Here is a 22,549-nt window from a genome sequence, read left to right as displayed (position 1 = left end):
ATTATCAAGTGTTCTACAATCTAACTATTTTCATAATATAAAAAGTGAAAATCCTATTATTTCACAGATAAAAAATTTTAAGAAAGGAAAACTTAAGGCTCATAGGGTCAAAATGAAAAATACTTCAGTTAAGAAGATGTTAGTCTTTTTCATAGCAACCCATTTTCTTATGCTTGCTCCTAAATTGCCATTTTTATAACATTTTAATGGGGTGAGAGATACTACCTTGTCAGAAAAACATCATAAAAATAAATACAGAGAACCATGCAGGTAAACATTTCACTAAATAAGTATCATTATAAAAAGGTTTAAATAAAATAAAATCGAAGTCCTTGCTGACAGTCCATTAAAAAGTCAAGGTACATATACATTTTTTGGTGTCATTTCTGTAACAAAGAAGCAATCACTTTTTAAAAACATTTTTTAAATTTTTACTTTTTCAATTACAGTTGACTTTCAATATTATTTTATATTAGCCTCAGGTATACAGAAAATGGTCAGACATTTACATAATTTACAAAGTGATCCCCCTGATAAATCTAGTACCCAGCCGGCACCATACATAGTTATTCCAATATTATTGCCTATATTCCCTAGGCTCTAAAGTCCTGTGACCATTTTGTAACTACTAATTGTACTTCTTCCTCCCTTCACATTTTTCACCCAGCCCCCTCTTTCCTCCCATCTTGCAACCAACAGTTTGTTCTCTATATCTATTGGTCTGTTTCTGTTTTGTTTGTTCATTTACATTGTTGTTTAGATTCCAAATAAAAGTAAAATTATATGGTATTTGTCTTTGTCTGTCTGACTTAAATTTTACTTAGCACAATACCTTCTAGGTACATCCATGTTATTGCAAATGGTAAGATTTCATACATTTTTATGGCCAAGTAACATTCCATTGCATATATGTACCACTTCTTTATCCAGTCATCTACTGATGAGAACTTAGGTTGCTTCCATATACCTTGCTACTGTAAATAATGCTGCAGTGAACATAGAGATGCATATATTTTTTCTAATTAGTGTCTAGATTTCTTCAAATAAATACCCAAGCAGTTCTATTTTTAATTTTCTGAGACACCTCCAAAATGTTTTCCATAGTGGCTACACGAATTTGCAATCCCACCAACAATACACGAGGATTCCCATTTTTCTACATTCCTGCTAACACTTGTTTGTTGATTTACTAATGATAGCCATTTTGACAGGTGTGAGGCGATATCTCATTGTGGTTTTAATTTACATTTCTCTGATGATTAGTGATATTGAGCATCTTTTCATATGTCCATTGCCTATTTGTACGTTCTCTTTGAAGAAATATCTATTCAGGTCCTCAGGCATGTTTTTTTCTTGATGACTTGTATGAGGTTCTTTACAAATTTGAATTATTAATCCCTTACCAAATGTATCATTGGTGAATATTTTCTCCCAATTAATTGGTTGTCTTTTTGCTTTGTTGATGGTTTCCTTTGCTGTGCAAAAGCATTTTAGTTTGATATAGTCCCATTTGTTTATTTTTTTCTTTTGTTTCTCTTGTCCAAGGAGATATATGAATAAAAATATTACTAAGAGTAATGTCAGAGAGTTTACTGCCTGTGTTTGCTTCTAAGAGTTTTATGGTTTCAAGTCTTACATTTAATTCTTTGATCCGCTTTGAGTTTGTTCTTGTATGTGGTGTAAGAAGGTGGTCTAGTTTCATTTCTTTGCATGTGTCTGTCCAATTTTCCCAACACCATTTATTGAATAGACTTCTTTACCCCATTGTACAGGGTTGGTAAAAGTAGGTTTACAGACTGGCCGGCATAGCTCAGATGTTGAGCATCAACCTACGATCCAGAAGACCAAGGTTCGATTTCCGGTCAGAGCACATGCCCAGGTTGTAGGCTCGATTCCCAGTGGGGGGCGTGCAGGAGGCAGCCGATCAGTGACTCTCTCCTCATTGATGTTTCTAGCTCTCTCTCACCCTTTCCCTTTCTCTCTCTGAAATCAATAAAAACACTTTTTTTTTTTTAAAAGTAGGTTTATAGTTGTTTATATGGAAAAAGATACGCAGTTATAATTATTACAATAGCTCTATTAACTCAAAACAATGGCAGAGTGGCACGGTGTACTTAGGTACAATCTCGTAAGTGTTCAAATTGCCTGCCTTGATTATTGACACATTCTTGTAGGCTACTTGCTATACTCAAACACACTCTGTGGGGGTTCTTGCCTACTTTTGCCCATCCCTGTATGTTCTGGCCTCCTTTGTCATAGATTAATTGACCTTTCGGGTATGGGTTTATTTCTGGGCTCTCTATTCTGTTCCATTGATCTATTTATCTGTTTTCATACTATTTTAAGTACTACAGCCTTATAGTATAGTTTGATATCATGTAGCATGATACTTCTAACTTTGTTCTTTCTAAAGATTGCTTTAGCTATTTAGAGGCTTTGGTGGTTCCGCATAAATTTTAGAATTATTTGTTTTAGTTCTGTGTAAAATGCATTGGTATTTCATAGGGATTGCACTGAATCTGATTACTTTGGACAGTATAAACATTTAAACAATTGTAATTCTTCCTATCCATGAACAGGGTATATGATTCTATTTATTTGTATCTTCTTCAATTTCTTTCTTCAATATCTTATAATTTTCTGAGTACAGGTCTTTTATCTCCTTGGTTAAATTTATTCCTGGGTATTTTTTTTGGATGCAATTGTATACGGGATTATTTTCTTAATTTCTCTTTCTGATAGTTTGTTATTGGTGTATAAAAATGTGACCAATTTCTACATGTTAGTTTTGCATTCTGAAACTGTAAGAAATTCATTTACCAGTTCTAGTAGTTTTTCAGAGGAACCTTTAGAGTTCTCTCAATATAGTATCATGTCATCAACAAATGATGACAGTTTTACTTCTCCCTTTCCAATTAGGATGCCCTTATATCTTTTACTTGTCTGACGGCTGTGGCTAGGACTTCCAATATTATGTTGAATAAAAGTGGGAAAGTAGATATCCTTGTCTTGTTTCTGATCTTAAGGATGTGGGTTTGTCATAAATGGCCTTTATTATGTTGAGGTATCTTCCCTCTATTACATTTGGCCGAGAGTTTTTATCATAAACGGATACTGTCAAATGCTTTTTCTGCATCTACTGATATGATCGTGTGATTTTCATTCATTATGTTTATGTGGTGTATCAACTTAATTAATTTGTGGATATTAAACCAACTTTGCATCCCAGGAATAAATTTCCCTAGATCATGGTGTATGATATTTTAAATGTATTGCTATACGTTGGGTTTGCTAATATTTTGTTGAGGATATCTGCATCTGTGTTCAGAGATTTTGGCCTATAATTCTCTTTTTTTGTATTGTCTTTGTTGGGTTTTCGAATCAGGGTACTCCTCCACAGGAGGCCTAACATGCTGCTTCTGCCATGTCTCTAGTGATTCCTGAAAAGTTCCAGCACATTTTGTGAGTACTCAATGTTAATATTGATAGCCAGAGGAAAATAGCCTTTGCCATCACTGCAATTAAGAGTGTGAGGCAACGATATGCTCATGTGCTGTTGAGGAAAGCAGACATCAACCTCACCAAGAGAGTAAGAAAGCTCACAGAGGATGAGGTGGAAAGTGTGATAACCATTATGCAGAATCCACACCTGTACCAGATTCCAGACTAGTTCTTGAACAGACAGAAGGATACGAAGGACAGAAAATAGTCTGGACAACTAGCTTCATGAAGACCTGAAGCAGCTGAAGAAAATTCAGGTCCACATAGGGCTATACCCACTTCTGTGGTCTTCCTGTTTAAGGCCAGCACACCAAGACTATGGACCATTGGGGTTGCACTGTGGGTGTGTCCAAGAAGAAATAAATCTGTAGGCATTGTATATTAATAGTTTATACACCTAAAAAACAAACAAACAACTGACCTTAGGAGCCTTCCCTCCTCTTGAATTTTCTGAAATAGTCTGAGGACAGGTATTAATTCTTCTTTGAATGTTTGGTAAAATTCACCTGTGAGCCATCTGGTCCAGAACTTTTGTTTCCTGTGAGTTTTCTACTTCATTAGCAATTATTAGTAATAGTTGCTAATAAAGTAGAGTTTGTTTCTTCTTTTTTAATATGTCTTTACTGATTTCAGAGAGAGGAAGGTAGAAGGAGAGAGACAGAAATGTCAGTGATAAGAGTCATTGACTGGCTGCCTCCTGCACGCCCCTCACAGGGGATCGAGCCTGCAACCTGGGCATGTGCCCTGACCGGGAATCAAACCTCGATCTCCTGGATCATAGGTTGATGCTCAACCACTGAGCCACGCCAGCCGGGCTGTTTCTTCTTGATTCAGTCTTGGAAGAGTGTATGTTTCCAAGAATTTATCCATTTCTTCCAGATTGTCCAAGTTGTTGGCATATAATTGTTCATAGTATTTGTTTTATAATCCTTTGTATTTCTGTGTTGTCAGTGTTCACTTTTCCTCTTTAGTTTCTGACTTTATTTGTGTCTTCTCTTTTTTTCTTGATGAGTCTGGTTAAAGGTTTATTAATTTTATCTTTCAAAGAACCAGCTCTTAGTTTCACTGATCTTTTGTATGTTTTTTTTACTCTATTTCATTTATTTCCACTCTGATATTTATTATTTCCTGCCTTCTACTCACTTTGGGCTTTGTTTGTTGTTGTTTTTCTAGTTCCTTTAGGTGTAATGTTAGATCGTTTATATGAGATTTTTCTTGTTTCTTGAGGTAGGCTTGTAATGCTATGAATTTCGCTCTTAGAATTGCTTTTGTATGTCCCACAGATTTTGGGTTGTATTTCATTTTTATTTGTCTCTTTTTATATCTTCCTTGATCTCATTGATTTCTATCTTGATCTCACTGTTAACCCATATATTGTTTAGTAGCATGTTATTTAGCCTCCAAGTATTTGTGTGTTTTTCAGTTTTCTTCTTGTAACTGATTTCTAGTTTCATACCACTGTGCTTGGAAGAGATGCTTGATATGATTTCAATCTTCTTAAATTTATGGATACTTGTTTTGTGGTCTATCCTAGAAAATGTTCCATGTGCACTTGAAAAGAATATATATTCTGCTGCTTTGGGGTGAAATGCTCTAAAAATATTAATTAAATACATCTGGTCTAATGTATCATTTAAGGCTGCTGTTTCCTTGATTATCTGTCTGGATGATCTATCCATTGATGTCAATAGGATGTTAAAGTCCCCTACAATTACTGTATTACTGTCAATATATCCCTTTAAGTCCGTAAATATTTGCTTTATGAATTTAGGTACTCCTAGGCTGGGTATGTAAATGTTTATAAGGGATTCATTCCTTTATTATAATGTAGTATCCCTCTACGTCTCTTGTTATAGCCTCTGTTTTAAAGACTACATAAATATAAAGTTTATATTTTGTATGATATAAGTATTGCTATCCCAGCTTTTTTATTTTTTTCTATTGCATGAAATATCTTTTCCCATTCCTTTTCTTTCAGTCTGTGTGTCTTCTGATCTGAAATGGGTCTCTTGTAGACAGCATATGTATGGGCCTTGTTTTCTTATCCAGTCAATCATCCTATGTCTTTTGATTGGAACATTTAATTGATTCACATTTAAAGTGATTATTGATAGGTATGTGGTTGTCACTTTCTTATTCATATTTATATATTTTCTTCTTCTGAAAGAAAGAATTTCCTTTAACATTTTTTATAATACTGTTTTGGTAGTGATGAATTCCTTTTTCTTGCCTAGAAAGCTCTTTATCTCTCCTTCAATTTTAAATCCTTGCTGGGTACAGTAATCATAGTTGTAGGCTCTTGCTTTTCATTACTTTGAATATTTCATGTCTATTCCTTATAGTCTGCAAAGTTCCTGTTGAGAAATCAACTGACAGTCATATTATGGGTGTTCCCTTGTAGGTAACTAACTGCTTCTCTCTTGTTGTTTTTTTTTTTTTTTTTTTTTAATGTTTTTACTGATTTTAGAGAGAGAGAGAGAGAGAGAAACATCAATCGGCTGCCTCCTGCACAACCCCTACTGAGGATCGAGCCCAAAACCCGGGTATGTGCCTTGACCAGGAATCCAATCAGCGACCTTGGTGCATGGGACAGTGCTCAACCGAGCCACACCGGCCAGGTATCTCTTGCTGCTTTTATGATTTTCTCCTTGTCCCTGGGCAGGTGGCTCAGTTGGTTGGAGCATCATCAAATACACCAAAAGGATGTTGGTTTGAATCTTGGGCAGGGCACATACTTAGGTTGAGGGTTCAATTCCTGGTCGGGGTGCATTCAGGAGGCAACCAATTGATGTTTCTCTCTCTTCAATGTTTCTCTCTCTTTCTCCTGCCCCTTCCTTTCTTTCTCAAATCAATAAAAACATATCCTTGGTTAACGATTAAAAAAAAAAAAAAGATTCTTTGTCTTTAACCTTTAGCATTTTAATTATGCTGTGTCTTGGTGTGGGTCTCTTTGGGTTCATCTTGTTTGGGAACCTGCATTTCCTGGGATGTGTGTCTATTTCCTTTACTAGGTTACGGAAGTTTTCAGTAATTATTTCATCAAATAGATTTTCCTTTGGGTACTCCTATATGCAAATGTTGATATGCTTGATGTTGTCTCAGAGGCCCCTTAAACTACCCTCATTTTTAAAAAATTATTTTTATTTTTTTGCTGTTCTGATTGGGTGTTTCCCATTACCTTGTCTTCCAAATCACTGATTCCATCCTCTGCTTCATCTGTTCTACTCTGATTCCTTCTGGTGTATTCTTTATTTCTGAATGGTTCTTTTTTATGGTTTCTATGTCCTTTTTTGTGCTTACTTTTTCTTTGTTGAAGTTCTTTCTCTACGCTTCTTGAGCATCCTTATAACCAGTATTTTGAACTCTGTATCTGGTAGATTGTTTGCCTCCATTTTGTTTAGTTCTTTTTCTGGAGTTTTCTCCTCTTATTTGGGACATGTTTCTCTGTCTTGTCATTTTGGCTACCTCTCTGTATTTGTTTCTATGTATTAGGTAGATCTCCTATGTCTCCTGGTGGCAGGGTGGCCTTATGTTGTAGGTGTCCTGTGGGACCCAGTGGAACAGTCTCTTTGGTCACCTGAGCCCGGTGCTCCAGGAGTAACTCTTGTGTGGACTGTGTATGCCCTCCTATTGTATTTGAGCCTTGATAACTGTTTGCTCATCAGTAGGTGGGGATGACCCTCAGGCTAACTGGCTGTGAGGACTGGCCACAACCACAGTATGAGGTGACCCCACAGAGCAGGATTCAGCCCAAGGTGGCTCTGGTGCCCACCAAGACCATCCTTTGGGTGTGCCATTCATGGAACTAATCAGGTGGTGCTCTTTTGTGGTGAGACTGGCTACCAGGTGTGTTGGTTCTGGGGCCTCTTGGGAGGGACTCCAGTGCAGGCTGAGGTCATCTGCTGCCTGTGCTCGGCCTGGGTGGTAAGAACTACAAAGTGATCCACTGTTCACAGCAGGGTGCGGAGGTTCGCTGGAGAGGCCAAACCACAACCAGAGGCTGGCTGTCACCTGTGGCATGCCTGGGGACAATCAGCAAAAGGCACAGGGCACACCTACACAAGTTGCCACCTCCACAGGAGCTGCAGATGATGGGGAGCTTTTAAGAAAGCTTACAGTCCAGGCCAAGGCTGCCCATGAGGCACAGCCTCTGAAAGAGCCAATTGCAGTGTCAAGTTGGGTGGAATGGTGTTCCAGGGAGTCACCAGTGTGGGTGACTAGTGTTCAGCAGGTTAATGAAGATTCAGATTTGGCGCCCACCTACCCCTACAGGCTTTCTTGGGGAAGGCTTAAAACAGGGACAATGGCAGCCCTTGCTCTGAAGCCATACAATTCAGTTTCTCTCTGTATGTCTCTGGTGCCTTCTAAGCTGCTTTCCCTTCACTGGAGCCTAAATATTATATTTATCTGCAAAGTGACCTCATACCATAAAAATGGGAGAAATGCTACACAATAAGGATCTTTTTGCAAGAAATACATGTAGTTTATACCTATTCTATTCAAACACATTGGAATGTACAGTGTTGTAACATATTTCCAATAATCAATTTAACATACAGCTATATTATCAGGACAGAAACAGACAAATTTGTGTTTTCTTATACTTGCTTCCACTACTGCTGCATAAGGGAAATCTGCTCTCACATTCTTTGTTTCTAAAAATGTACCACAACATCAACTGATGAGTCATGGGTCACACTCCAAATTCTTATGTACTAAAGAAAGCAGGGCACAAGTCTTACACATCAATTGTAAAGACTGTTGAATAAGCTAAGCTACAAATCAGGAGTTCTTTATAAGGTGATATAGATGGTATTTTTTAAAGAGATGTGAGAAACTTAAAAAAAAAAAATCCCATTAAAAACCCCTGCAAATTCCACACACACTGATAAAATTATTTCCCCTTGTTCCCTCTCCTAATATCTGGTAGAGTTTTATTTTTCTTAATTCAGAACATACAAATAGTAAGTACTTTGAGGATACTGACAGGTACAAACTCAAGCTGGTACACACTAAACAAACTCCCAGCTTCATGAAAAGCCAAGATGATTTTCCATATGCCTTGTTCCTTTTAATTCCTGCCTACTTTTGCTACTTAGCCATTTCATTGAGTAAGAAATCTCCAGGAGAAAGTACAAAGGGCAAGAAACAAAGATGATACTGGGTGTTTCTTTTGGACAGTATTAGTTAAAAATTTTCCTAGTGAAGAAGACAAATTAATAGCTGAAAGGAACTCTCGTGACCAGCTGTAGATTTAATCACCATAACAGACTTGAGATCTGATCATATCTTATTTTCTTCCAGGCACCAGTCATTAGACTTTTCATTAATTTGCTTACTTGTTTATTATTTATTTCTCCTCCTGCCCCCCAGCATGCAAACTCCCTAAGAACAGGGATCCCTTTCATCTAGTTCATTGCTATATTCTTAGCATATAAACAGTGACTGGCACATTACAGTCAATCAATAAATATCCAGTGGAGAAAACATACATAATCCTGTACTTAGCTATCTCAGGACCTGCACAATCACAAAAATGCTGAAATTTTTCACTTGAGAATATTCTTTACCTAAAATTTACAATAATAATAATAATAAACTTTTGCCTTACCAGAAGACTCTCTATGCTTAAGTTCTATCATTCAAATATCATATTTGTATTGAAATATAGTAAAGAAACTGGAATCTGACATCTCAGTTTATGAGAACAAGAACTTCTAAGTCCCTATCATATCCCAAATATCTAAAACAGACTAGATAGTCAAATATTTGTTGAATAAGTGAATTATTTTAAAAGAATCACAACTGGTGGGATTATTTGTAATTTTTACTTTCTTTGCATAGTTTAGGATTTCCTAAATTTTCTATATTTAGCATGTATTACTTCCATAATTTAAAAAAATACCATGTTATTAAAAAAGCCACATGTACCCTTATGCCCTCATGTGCTTGATAATGTATGCAATGAAGCAAACAGATGTGTTACTTGCTTCCTAGGAATTATCAAGTAGAAAAATATTCTTTAAAATAGAGATTTAATTATTTTTAAATTAAATTATTATTTTTAAGAACATTAAGCTTTATCTTCCAGAAAGCTATCCTTCCATAAATCATAGTATACATAGAGAATAAATCTTTGTTTTTTATTAACAGAATAATCTTCTGTTCAAAAGGTTCAAGTAACTAAAAAGGAGTAATTCTTTACGAAGACATAAAGAATACTGTATCGTAAATAAATATTTGAAGAACTACTTTTAATGGTCCATTTTACTTTCTTCCAGCACCAAGTTTGACTTACTGCCTCTGGCAAACCCAAACTATAGATAAAGAAAATTCAGTTACATTGTCATATTTAGAAAGACTATAATCATACCAAGCAACTTTATAACACAAGGGAAAAAAGTTAATAAAATATACAGTAGTAGTAGTTTTATTTAAAATAAAATAAACAAGTTGACTTGTTTGAGTCAACTTGATGTTTAAGAATACATACTTTATCATCTTTCTGTATCTTGCAAAATGGATTCATTAAAAAATCCTTTAGCCCTTTCTGTAAATAGCTACCATAAAAAAATACAGACTAGAATAAATCCTGAAAAGTATCTCAATGTTATTGATTATATACCATCAAAGTTAGAAAATTCAAATGTGATGACAAATGTACTCTATATACCTGGAAAAAGAATAGGTCAGAGGGCCAGAAAACCTGTATCTATTTTTAACAAACTCTGAAAATAGTCTACTGAGGCATTAATTAATATATCTCATCTATAATGAAAGCACAAGGCCTAAAATAAGGGAAATTAATGAGGTTAATAAATATTTCATATAAGTTCTAATTGCTATGGATACTTTTGAAATCTTATTAAATGGCCCTGACAGAATAGTCTTAAAAGGGATGCATGGCAACTACTGATCACGTGCATTACATATTTAGTAGCAGAGGCAGAGGATGCAATCACATGCACTCTAATACCTGGCTTCTTCCCATATTATTTTTTATTTTTGGCTAGCCCTAGACTATTGATTGCTTCCATATTGGTGTCTCACAACTATAAGAAACAAAAAGGACAGAGAAATTCACACTAGAATATACAGTTCAGCACCATTTGATAACTGTGTGCTAGCCTAATCACTATCCTCAATCCCTCCAAATTAAAACTGTTCTATCTATTTTGGATCTTTCCCTCTTGCAAGGTCTCAGAAGTATGTTCAAAATATTTTGTTTGTACTCTTACCTTACACCATGTTAAAAAACTGACCCAAAATTGATTAAAGACCTAAATGTAAGATCTGAAACTACAAAACTCCTAGAAGATAGAGAGAAAGCTTTATAACATTGGATTTAGCAAAGATATGACATCAAAAGCACAGGTAACAAAAGCAAAAATAGACAAATGGGACTATATCAAACTTAAAACTTCACATCAAAGGACACAATCAACAAAGTGCAAAGACATCCTACGGAATGGGAGAAAACACTTGTAAATAATATATTTGAAAAGGGGTTCATATCCAGAATATATAAAGAACTCATATAAATCAACAACAAAAACCAAATAACCCAATTTCAAAATAGGCCAATAACTGAGACATTCTCCAAAGATGATATACAAATGGCCCACAAGCATAATGAGACGATGCTCAGCATCACTAATCATCAGACAAATGCAAATCAAAACTGCAATGAGATATCTCATACCTGTTAGATGACTACTATAAAGAAAACAACAGGAAATAACAAATGTTGGTAAGAGTGTAGAGAAATTGGAACCTGTATGCACTGTTAGTGAGATTGTAAAATAGTGTGGCTATTATGGACAACAGTATAGAGGTTTCTCAAGAAATTACAAAAAAAACTACCATGATCTAGCAAACCCACTTCTCAGTATATAATGAAAATAACTTAAAGCAGGTTCCCAAAGAGATTTCCACAGCTATGTTCATAGCAGCACTCTTCACAATAGCCATGAGGTGGAAGCAAGCCAAATGTTCATCGAGGAATGAATGGATAAACAAAATATATATTCCAATGTATAAATACAATGGAATATTAATGAGCCTTACAAAGGAAAGAAATCCTGTCACATGCTACAACATGGATAAACCTTGAGGCCATGATTCTAAGTGAAATAAGCCAGACATAAAAAGACAAATACTGTATGATTTCAGTTATATAAGATATCTAGATTAATCAACTCCATAGAAACAGAAAGTAGAATGATGGTTACCAGGGGCTGAGGGGAAGGGAAAATGGAGAGCTGTTGTTTAATGGGTACAGTTTCAGTTTTGCAAGATGAAAAAGTTCTGGAGATCTGCTGCACAACAATGTGAAATATACTTAACACTACTGAACTGCACACTTAAAAATAGTTAAGATGGTTAAATTTGTGTCACACGTTTTTTACCACAACAAAAAAACCCTGAAACAGTGAAAAATATTTTTCTGTTAAATTATTTTGATAAGATTCTTTTTACTTTAACCACTGAAAATTTAGCATCTGCACTGAGATATGTTGTATAAAATACAACCAGATTTCAAATACTTAATATGAAAAAGTCAAATCTTATTAATAATTTTATATTGACTACATGTTAATACATTTTGAATAAACTACTTTAAATAATATATAATATTAGATTTAAAAATATTTTGTTATGCTTCAGAACAGTAACTCAAGGGGAACGCAGAGTCAATAGATTAGACGGTATTTATAGATTGGTGTGAAAAAGCCAGCAGGGAGAAAGGAATTAAATACAGAAGGGAGTTAATTAATGAAGCCTCTCCTGAAAGAGACTTTGAAGGATGAGATCAAGGGCACATGGAAAAACTAGACTTTAACAGATGTGAGACTGACATAGATAAGTTGAGGAGGGGAAGGACAGAAATCTGAGAAATCAAACCAGATCATCGTGAAGTGACCAAATCTGCAGACTATATAATAAGTAGGGTTGGATAAAGGGGTCTGTAAATGATGAAGTTTGGAATAATCCCTGAGTGATGAAGAACAAAATCCTTATTAGGGCCCAAAAGGCCTATATGATCTGGTTCTGTCTACCTCCCTGGCCTCATCTCTGGCCATTCTCTCCCAGCTCTCTCTGACCAGCTTCTCACTCTCCCTCAAAGTGCCATCCACCTCTGATTGCTTCCTCTGAGGAGGGTTTACCTGTTCAATACTTACTCAGCCAGATATATCTGTTCAAAGACAACTTCCTCAGGGAAGCTTCAGTGACACCCTGCTCCCCAGATAATACCCTATGCCAGCACTGTCAACAGAAATAGAATGTGAGCCACGTGTAATTTAAAATGTTCTAGTATTTAAAAAATCATATTTGCTCAGCCGGGCATGGCTCAGCAGTTGAGCGTCGACCTAGGATCCAGGAGATCAGGGTTCGATTCCCGGTCAGGGCACATGCCCGGGTTGCGGGCTTGATCAATGACTCTCTCATCATTGATGTTTCTCTCTCTCTCCCTCTCCTTTCCTCTCTCTGAAGTCAATAAAGATATATTTTTAAAAAAAAATCATATTTAAAAAATAAAACTACTGAATGATTTTTGATATTATATTTAATCTAATATATCCAGATTATTACCACTTCATATATAAAAATTATTGAGGTATTTTATCTTTTAGGGGTATAAAATCTGGTGTGTATTTTACACTTACAGCACATCTCAGTTGGGATGAGCCACATTTCAATAGCCACATGTGCTAGTGACTAGTACTGGACAGCCCAGCCCCATACTATTTCTTCAAAACACTTACCATATTTTGTAACTATAATGTGTGCTAATATTTGATACATGTCTATCTCCTCTAGATTGTAAGCTCTATGAGGATACTCCAGTATTCTTAGCTCAGTGCCCGAGCACTAGTTGACTGAGGAGAATGAGGGAATGGTTGTTTGAGAGACAATTATCTACACTGAGGGTCTGGCCTTTTTAAAAAATATATATATACATTTTTATTGATTTTAGAGAGAGAGGAAGGGAGTGGGGAAGAGAGAGAAACATCGATATGAGAGATAAACATTGATCAGCTGTCTCCTGTAAGCCCCCTACTGGGGATAGAGGCTGAAACCTGGGCATGTGCCCTGACCAGTTGACCTCTCAGTGCATGGGACTAAACCAACTGAGCCACACCAGCCAGGGCAAGGGTCTGGCCTTTTAATGGTCCTACCAAAGAATCTCAGGGAGAGAAGGAGGAGAAGCAGAGTTAATCAGGGATTTTCCTGGCAGGCATAGCACAAAAACAAGTTCAAGAGAGGCAAAGGTACCAGTGAAAGTGCTTAACAAAGGATTCCAAACTGGACAGGGAAGACCTCAAGGTCAATAAACGTTAATACAACAGGGAACAGGAGATGGATTGGAATAAAGGACTGGCAAGATGACTCTGTCAAGAGGAAGGGTGCTATAATACAAAGTGTGGGTGTTAGGGAGCTGGAAGGATAGGAAGCTGTGATCAAAGAACAGGATGTATAAATTTAAGATTTCTATTGTGGAAAATTTTGGGGAATGTTAAAATACAGGAGAAGTGAAGATCACTGGAGTTGAGGAGCTAAGGTACTAAAAGTCAAGTGTATTACTCACCCTACTGCAAATGCTTAACTCCTTGACTGAATGTCTTTAAGATTTTCCTAAGTTCCACAAGGGCAGAGACAATATTTTGTGTTCCACACAGCCCAGAGTTGATCACATAATGAATATTTAGGTATTCCATGAATATAATTACATTGAAAGTCAAAGTCCAAACATTAAAATAATGTGGAAGAAAAGAGGTATGGTCACAATAAAATAATAAAATAAGTAAGATATAAGTGAAGGGCTCCAATTGATTTGTTCAATAATTATTTATGCAGTTTAATTGAACAGTATTAAAAATTCTGATAAAGGATTAATTTTTTGGATTGGTGGCCTAATCCCAATTTGGGGGGAGGTGGGTGGAAGGGGTATCAATATTTCCTAGACTTGCTTTACTTTCATCTAAAAACAAAGTAATGGCGAATAGAGCCTTTGGAAGCTTTATTATAGCCAAGTATATCTTGTTTTACATAAGATACAGGTCCTCATAACTTGATTATAAACATTTTTTTTACAGCGGCCCCTATTACACACTTTAGGGCAATTTGTTATTTAAAAGAACTCTAAGATTACGATTTTAATAAAGACAAATATTAAAACTCCATTTGTTTTACATATGAAAGTGGTATGCTTTTAAAAGGACACCACTGTTTCCAGTATACTTATACATATAAGCACATATGTATACTACATAAACTACAGTATAATTGTATATAGTTATACTTTTACTTGTCTACTGCATATTTTCTGCATTAGTTTCTACTTTTCATTTCTCCTAACCAGTCTAATTCTGAGAAAAAAAAAATCCTTTTTCCACTACATAATTTTTCCATTGATGGATTCTGATTGTCAGAAGTAACAGTCCTAAATCTCAAGCCTGGAAAGATAAAGGTGTGAAGTATGCTTAACCCTCTCTGCCCACAACACTTTTGCTCCTTTCTTTAAGCTTTTCTCTGCCCCCAGCCCCCACCTTTTTAATTTTTTTAAAAAAAGCTGATTGCAGAGAGAGGAAGGGATTCAGCTTTTCTTATCAAGATGTCAGAGACTCCACTCTGGAGTGTTGCTAATACCCAAGAGAGGACAAAGTTATGACACAACTATTGTCAGTTCAACACTGTAGGAAGCAGAATTCCTACACAAGTCTGTTCCTCCCTATCACACTAATATACACATGTGTAGTTGTACATGTAAGATATATTTGTATCTAGATGCACAAATACATCATACATATATACACACTTTTTTTTTCAAACAACACAGTTTCCTAAGTAGAGTGGAACCTATAAAATGAGACTTTTGATTCTTCTAAAAACCTTGTTGGATTTTGATATGGAAAGTTGGGCCTGGAGTGAACTTTCACCCCAGAAGCAGGGAAAAGTTAAATGTCTCTGCATAATAAAATAAAATAAAGATTTGCATTTTGGGGGGAGCAATCAGAAAGGAGAGAGAGGGGAAAGGGAGAAAGGCACAGAACCAACCAAATTATATGAGCCTGGAGTTCCCCTGTGATGGTGGCCAAATGCATTTTAAAGATAAAGATGCCTAATATTCAATATCAACACTCCTGGCACTGATATAGCATAAACCTCTTCTCTGTCTCCCCTTTCCCCAAATCTTCCATAAAGCTTACCACACCCATGAAGGCTGTAGGTGAACTTTTTTTTTCTTTCCATTCTTTCCTAGCTTCTGTCGGACACATCTATCCAACAACTTCATCACAGACATCTCAACCATCCATTAGTACCTCAGTGGTACTAATTTATCTAAACTAATTTATCTTCCTTTCCCCATTTCTATCATCAACTGTTTTTAACTACTCCTTCTCATACCTTCTAACATTCCATTAGCTGATTAATGTCGTCATCACTAAAGGAACAACTAATATTTATTGAGCACTTGTAATGTGCTAGGTACTCTGCCAAGGGCATTACATGCATAATTTCATTTGATCCTCAAATCCTACTAGACAGGTACTACGATCATTTCTGGAAAGTCAGGAAACCAAAGCTCAGTCAGAATGGTAATTCTAAGGGTAAGTTATGGAATTTAACCCCTGTTCTGATTCCACAGCAAGCTTAATCAGTACTGTACACTCCAATGCCTCCAGTCAAAATACCGAGGAATCATCCCTCTCTCGTTAATCATATCAAGTCACTTACTTAATCTAACCAATTATATCTCCTAAGTGGCACATCATTTGTACTTCCACTGCCTTCACACAGAATAACTGGAATTTGCCAAGTCCTTACCATGTGTCAAGCATTATTCTGAGTAATATACATGTTTTTCCAAGTCTCATCTCCCAAACCCTATGAAATGAAGAACCTAAGGGGGGGGGGGGGGAAGAGGTTACAGAGTGAGTGATTGAGCCAGATTCAAGCCTAGATAATGTGAATCGAGAAGCCCTGAGCACTTATGGCCTATAGTGTAACAGCTCCTATTTTGTCTCCCTACCTCCTATCTGGACCCTACTATTCTCCAGATTAGTGCAGATATCTTTCTGGAATGCAAATGTCATCATGACATTCTCCTGATAAAATAAAGTCCAATTTTCTTAATTTGGCAGACAAAATCCTTCATGTTTCTGTTCAAGTCAGTTCAATAAATATTTGAGTGCCTACTGTGGCAAGACAAAGGGCTAAGTGCTCTGAAATGAGTAATACACCATCCCCTGACTACTACCCAGACACTGCGTGCTTGAGCCAGAGTAACTATATGCAGATCTTATAATGCAACACCCTACATGTTAGTCCCTCTGCTCAGAATGTACCTGGCAAAATCCCACACCAATCTGAAGTGGGATTTTGACTATGTGAGGCCTTCCCTAACAAACTCCAGACAGAAATGCTTCCTCTCTTGAGTTCCCACAGCACTTTGCTCAAATTACTTTCAGGCAGCCAGTGGAACAGAGGTATGGATCAGCTTCCAAATGAGAGTATAGCAACTTAGGGCAAAAGCTGACTCCTGCCATCCAAGCCTGGCATGCAGTAGGCTCTCTACCATTTGCTGAATTAATAATGAAAAATATTTAACTTGATGAGGAAAGGAGAGGAACAAGATACAGAATTAGGAATGTTAACACACAAGTGGAACAAATTAAAAGTAGTGTTATTCTGCTTCAGTTCTGATTTGGCCTACATTTTAGCCCTATGGGAAAACTCACATGTGTGACTTGGACAAACTAAAAAGGCAAAACTTTGTTATTCATTGCTTAACAAAGCTTTGACAGGCCAAAAGGATACTAGATCAAAGTCCATTTTTGAAAAGGGCATGGAGATGGGAATCAAATCAATCAAAGTAAATAAAATTGAACTACTGAGGTCCTACTTCATCAGTGCTGTGTCACAGTACATGCAAGAAAAAATAAAAACCAGCATCTGTCCTGGGAATGAAAGCCAATTTACAAATAAGTATTACTCTGCAAGAATGGGAAATTCTCAAAGTGCAGGAGACAGTTCCCATACATCAGAGCTCATCACTGCTTTTCACTCAACTTCGTTTCTGGTTTCCGTGATTTAAAAAGAAACATCTATACAGTTAAGCCCAGCCCATGCATGAATGGACAGTAGCTCCTGGCAGATACAGATGTCTTGATTCATAGCATTATATGTAAACTGAAATATCAAAAGAAACACTACACATAAGTCAAAAGTCCTTCGCCTAAAACATGGCATAAAGCTTTCCAAAGTGAGCAATGTATTTCCTGAACGGTGCTTTGTGTGCAACTGCTTCCAAATTAAGCTCCATATTTTGAAATCCCCTCCTCCCCGCGTCGAAGATGTTAAATCTCTCTACCACCTTCTCCAGCCTAAAGAGTAAGGTGAGATTTACAGGCAACAGGCTGGGATGGAGGGTATGGTCTCCTTCCATTCCTTTTCAGGGGGACAAGACCCGATGTAAGGCAGCTAGTTCCAATTACAACATACACGCAGGAAACAGGAACTCATTCCCACCTCTCTGCTCCCTAAAAAACCAAACGACGCAAAGATCAGCAACCCCGCGGCCAGAACCACCAAATGGTAACAGCCGGGGGCCGCCCGCCTCTCCCAGGCGCCTGCCCGGCGGCGGGCACTGGGAGCAGGGCAGCTGGTCCCTTCCTCCCTGGACAAGCGCGGCCAGCCCCACACTGCTCCACGTTGCCCGCAGCCGGGACCAGCGAGGAGAGCCGCGGAGGACCGCTGCGGCGCCGCTCCGGCCGCCTCCCGGGCGCAGCGCTGCCCCAACACCCCACCGACGCCCGCACCTGAGGCGGCTGCCAGGACCGGCGGGAGGGCGCGGAGCGACACGGTCCAGACAAAGTTACTCACTGGGAAAGCGCGGCTGCCCGGGGCGCGCAGCGGCTCCCGGCTCCCGGCTCCCGGCGCCGCAGCCCAGAGTCAGCTCCGCTCTCCTTGGCCCGCTGAGGGAGCCGGGAGCGGGGCGGCCTCGGCTCGGCCGGGAGTTGCCGCCGCCGCCGCAGATTTCCTGGCAAGAAGCAAACTCTGGCCAAGACTTTACTTCTCAACCGCCCCTGCTGCCTTCCCGGGGGCAAGCGCCATGGCCCAGCCGCCCAACCCGACACGCACCTGGACCAATCGGTGGCAGGACAGGGCGGGAGGGGGCGGAACAGAGAGTGGATTCGCCTATCCGAGGGCTCAGGGGGCGGGCCAAGCCTGGGCCGTCACACCCGGGTTAGAGTGAGCCCGCTCCGCCCCCGCCGCCTACCCTCCACCCACTGGCTCTGGCCAGGGTTCTCTGGATTACCTCGCTTAAGACGAGCTCTAGAAGTATCTCTGCTCTCCCCGCTGACGGCCGCGAGAGGCTTGGAACGACGCGGGGAGGCAGTGAATATCTAGGGGAATCGGGGGAGAACAGGTGGCACAGGGAAGCAGAAATGTAGATATGCTGGGCGAAAGGACAGCTGGGGTAGGGTGGTAGGAGCAGGGGTTGGCCGGGTGGAGGAGGGCGAGGGGAGCCGGAGAGCGGGGAAGGGAAGACTATTAGCGAAGAATACCTGAGGGGACGGAGAGAGGAGAGATACGCAGGAAGAAGGGGACGGAGATGGAGTCTCGTTGCAAGGTTGCCGAGGCGGAGGCGGGGGAACCTGAGAACAAAGGTGAGGAGGTTGAAGAAACCGAAAGGGTAAAGGAAAAAGGAAGTCCAAAGTCAGGGAGGACGTACTCCAGGGATAGAAAAGATCCTAGGAGAGAAAAGATGGGAGGAAAAGTTTTCTTCCAAACTCTCACCCTTCCCCCAAAAGATCGAGACAAACGCTTCTCCTTTGACCCAGCTTAGATGTGCAAAGATCTTCGTTGAGACAAATACCGTCTTAAACTTATCCTATTCTATTGTGAAACTTATCAAGATGTATTTATCAACTATAGTTTAAGCCTGTCGTCTCATGAAATCCCCCCAAGGGCTGGGGTCCTGTATGCGAGTTAACGCTGTCCCCCGTAGGTCTAGCAGCAAGTAAAAAAGAAGCCGGATTTGGGCCTTAAGAAGTAAGGTGATTTAGGGGAGGCAGGTAGGCCCCGCCCCCTTCGCCTACACCTGGGGTAAGGTGCCAAGGGCTGAGCTCTAGCGCCTACAGGGCGCTCTCGGCTTCGGGAGTGGGGCGGGAAGCCGACCCCACCTGTCCCCGCTAGCTCTGCGGGCCGGCTCGGGCCTAGCCACTGCCCTCCTCGCGCCGGGGGCGGGGTATGTGGGCGGGGCCTACAAGCCCCGCCCAGCGGACAGGCCGTGTGGCGCCGCTGCGGCTCCACCTCCCTCCTTCCGTCTTCCGCTCCTTCCGTCGGTTGTTCCTTCCTTCCTGCTTCTCTCGCACGTTTTGTGGTATGGGGCAGAGCATCCCGTCCGCCAGCACCACCTGAGGATCCCGGAAGCCGCCCCCGCCATGGAAGAGGATCAGGAGCTGGAGAGGTAACGGCCGAGGAGGCGGGCGGGCGGAGGGAGCGGGCGGGAGGAACGGGCCGCTCCCTACACCGGAGCCGGCGGCCGAAGACGGGCCCGCGGCCGGCCGGGGCCTCAGCCTCCGCGTCCCGGCCTGACTGGGAAGGCACGGGAAGAGAGAGAAATAGGCACCTGGGCGGGAGAGGGCTCCGACTGGGAAAAGAGAGAAGACAGGGATGTGTTTGAATAGAGACCCAGAACACTAGATACCAAGGAAGGAAGTTGTGAGAAATCCCCAAACTGCCTATCCCCAATTAGAACAGCGAGAGCAAATCAGCTAACGTGTATTATCACACACCAGGCCTAAGGCCCCCTGTAACTGTAGCCCAAGTCCCTCTGTTTGCTGAGTTCTCTTTATCCCTCTTGCTTTATTGACTCTTAGACTTTCCATTCTAGTTTTCTTACCTCCTCCAAGTGGAAGCCATAGTTGGGCCTGCACGTTGATCATCTGTAGTCTTTAATTTTACAATAGTTTGTGTTTCTCTACGCCTTCCAACTCGCTTTTCATCCTTTATCAGGGCTACCCTATTCTATCCTTTCTTGTGATTCTATCAAGAGAATATTTTAGCAAACATTTAGTTTGTGTTTTAAGGAAACTCCCCTGTGGCCAAATGAAGTAGGGAGAAACTGGAGGCAATAAGTTAGGTATTTATTGATAGACTATGTGGAGGCAGGAAAATAAGGGGCTAATGCTAATAGTTTTATGTAATTGGAGTGCATTAGAGTATTAATGTGTTGCAATTGTGATATAGTAAATGAAAAAAAAAAAGCTAGTTATAAAGCCATATTCAGTATGATCTCATTTTTATAAAAAATATGTGTGTAGAAAAATGTCTGGATTGAAGACCTCAATGGCTGAAGGCGAGAGGAAGACAGCTCTGGAAATGGTCCAGGCAGCTGGAACAGATAGACACTGTGTGACATTTGTTTTGCACGAGGAGGACCATACCCTAGGAAATTCTCTTCGTTACATGATCATGAAGAACCCAGAAGTGGAATTTTGTGGTTACACTACAACCCATCCTTCAGAGAGTAAAATTAATTTACGTATTCAGACTCGAGGTGCTCTTCCAGCTGTTGAGCCATTTCAGAGAGGCCTGAATGAGCTCATGAATGTCTGCCAACATGTGCTTGACAAGTTTGAGGCCAGCATAAAGGAATATAAGGACCAAAATGCAATCAGAAATGAATCCACATTCTAGTCCCTTGTGCACGTACAGGGAGGAACACCCTCTAGGATACTCTCTTCGTGATCTTGCACAACCCAGAACTAGAAGTTTGTGATTACAGCATGATCTGTCCTTCAGAAAGGTGTGATTCTGTTAACCCATTACAGCTGTGGGAATCCCTGCAAGAACCTTTGTATTCTTCTAATAAATTCTCTCTTTAAACCAATTTGAGTGGTTTCTGTTCCTTGGCCCTCAAGGTTGATTATTTTAGGGTTTTTTGTTTTTGTTTTATGAATTGAGCCAACATTGAAAGTGAGGAAACTATGAAAAAAGCAGGGGCCTAGACAAGGACTTCTATCGAGGAAATGAGAGAAAACATGCAATCATGGCTGTGATTGGGTGAGAGGGAGATATGCAGTAGAACATGACCCCAGATAGATTCTGATTGGTTTTTTGGGGGGGAGGGGAGAGGAATTGGCCTCTTGATACATGTATTTTAGTAATTCAAGAGAAAATTCGTCCTTTGCTGTGATCTGTAGATTGGGCAAGGGTGGGGAATAATTTGAAAGAACTGAGAATTCTGGTTTCACATGAGAATTTTAGGTAGTATCAGGCTCCATCTTTGTGGTATTTATAGGATAGATACCATTTTACTGCTTTAATTTGACCTAAATAACCTAAGTAGGTCAAGTGAGTTTAACTTTATTAGAGAGGGAGATTACTGGGATGATCAATAACCTTTTCAGTCCTTAGGTAGGTATCTAAGTGTAGCCCAGGGTTACATAAAGAAGCAGTATTTGAAAGAAAGTAAGGACAGGGAGAAAGAAAATTCGGAGAAAAGGATTAAAAAAAAAACAAACCACAAGATTATCAGTGAATCACATCTAAGAGCTGTCCTATTTCTCTCTCCAACCTTGTCTCTTACATCTATCCTACTCCAACTTGACTCTTAATTCACCCTAAATGCCTCAACCTTTGAACCTGAGCACCCCACACCCCAGTGCTCCATGCTTTGTTTCCTCTTCCCGGAGGACTCTTACTTCTGCCATACTGTAGTATAAGTAAGAATTTGATGTAGGAGTCCCCATCCTAGTGTGTGTACTTATCTGTGCTTTCATTATACTCTGTTTCCTGGTCTTGGATTTACTATGTGATTGTTAGTGCTTATGTTGTCTACCATTGCACCAACTTGTAGCACAATGCCTGATAGGTAGTGGACCAGTAAACACCAGATGAATCCATGTAGCTAGTTACAGTGTGTAGCCTTTTACTCATTCATATCAGGCCTCTTCTACTGGCCTGCCACAGAACCTGTATTTCCTACATGTAGTCAACTTCTTTAGATAAATGTATTTCTGTATATTTTATA

General features: G+C 39.5%; 3 protein-coding genes across 7 annotated transcripts in view; 2 read left to right on the top strand and 1 right to left on the bottom strand.

Annotated features, from left to right (window-relative positions):
* The window catches only part of LNX2 (ligand of numb-protein X 2), a 69,214-nt gene extending 50,575 nt beyond the window's left edge, over window positions 1–18,639 (bottom strand). For 3 of the 5 annotated variants that reach the window (XM_081129773.1, XM_081129777.1, XM_081129776.1), the window contains exon 1: window positions 18,391–18,639. The gene's annotated coding sequence lies outside the window, so the exon portion shown is untranslated. Of the gene's footprint in view, window positions 1–18,326 lie in introns of all 5 variants that reach the window. The other 2 variants (XM_081129775.1, XM_081129774.1) reach the window with 2 other exon arrangements.
* A 1,258-nt stretch (window positions 18,640–19,897) lies between these two features.
* LOC308552263 (DNA-directed RNA polymerases I and III subunit RPAC2) lies at window positions 19,898–21,406 on the top strand. Its single transcript, XM_081127412.1, has 2 exons — window positions 19,898–19,981; window positions 20,838–21,406. The coding sequence occupies exons 1-2, from the start codon at window positions 19,956–19,958 to the stop codon at window positions 21,211–21,213; spliced, it is 402 nt and encodes a 133-aa protein (XP_080983538.1). The 5' UTR covers window positions 19,898–19,955; the 3' UTR covers window positions 21,214–21,406.
* LOC308552264 (protein POLR1D-like) overlaps window positions 19,898–22,549 on the top strand; it is a 40,850-nt gene continuing 38,198 nt past the window's right edge. Inside the window, exon 1 of the mRNA XM_081127413.1 lies at window positions 19,898–19,981. Within this exon, the coding sequence (XP_080983539.1) occupies window positions 19,956–19,981 (26 nt within the window). The 5' untranslated portion in view covers window positions 19,898–19,955. The remainder of the gene's footprint in view (window positions 19,982–22,549) is intronic.

The sequence above is a fragment of the Miniopterus schreibersii genome (genome assembly GCF_964146895.1).
Source record: "Miniopterus schreibersii genome assembly, chromosome: 2".
NCBI lineage: Eukaryota > Metazoa > Chordata > Mammalia > Chiroptera > Miniopteridae > Miniopterus > Miniopterus schreibersii.
Note: the sequence above shows the minus strand (reverse complement) of the source record. Positions and strands in the feature narration are given on the sequence as shown.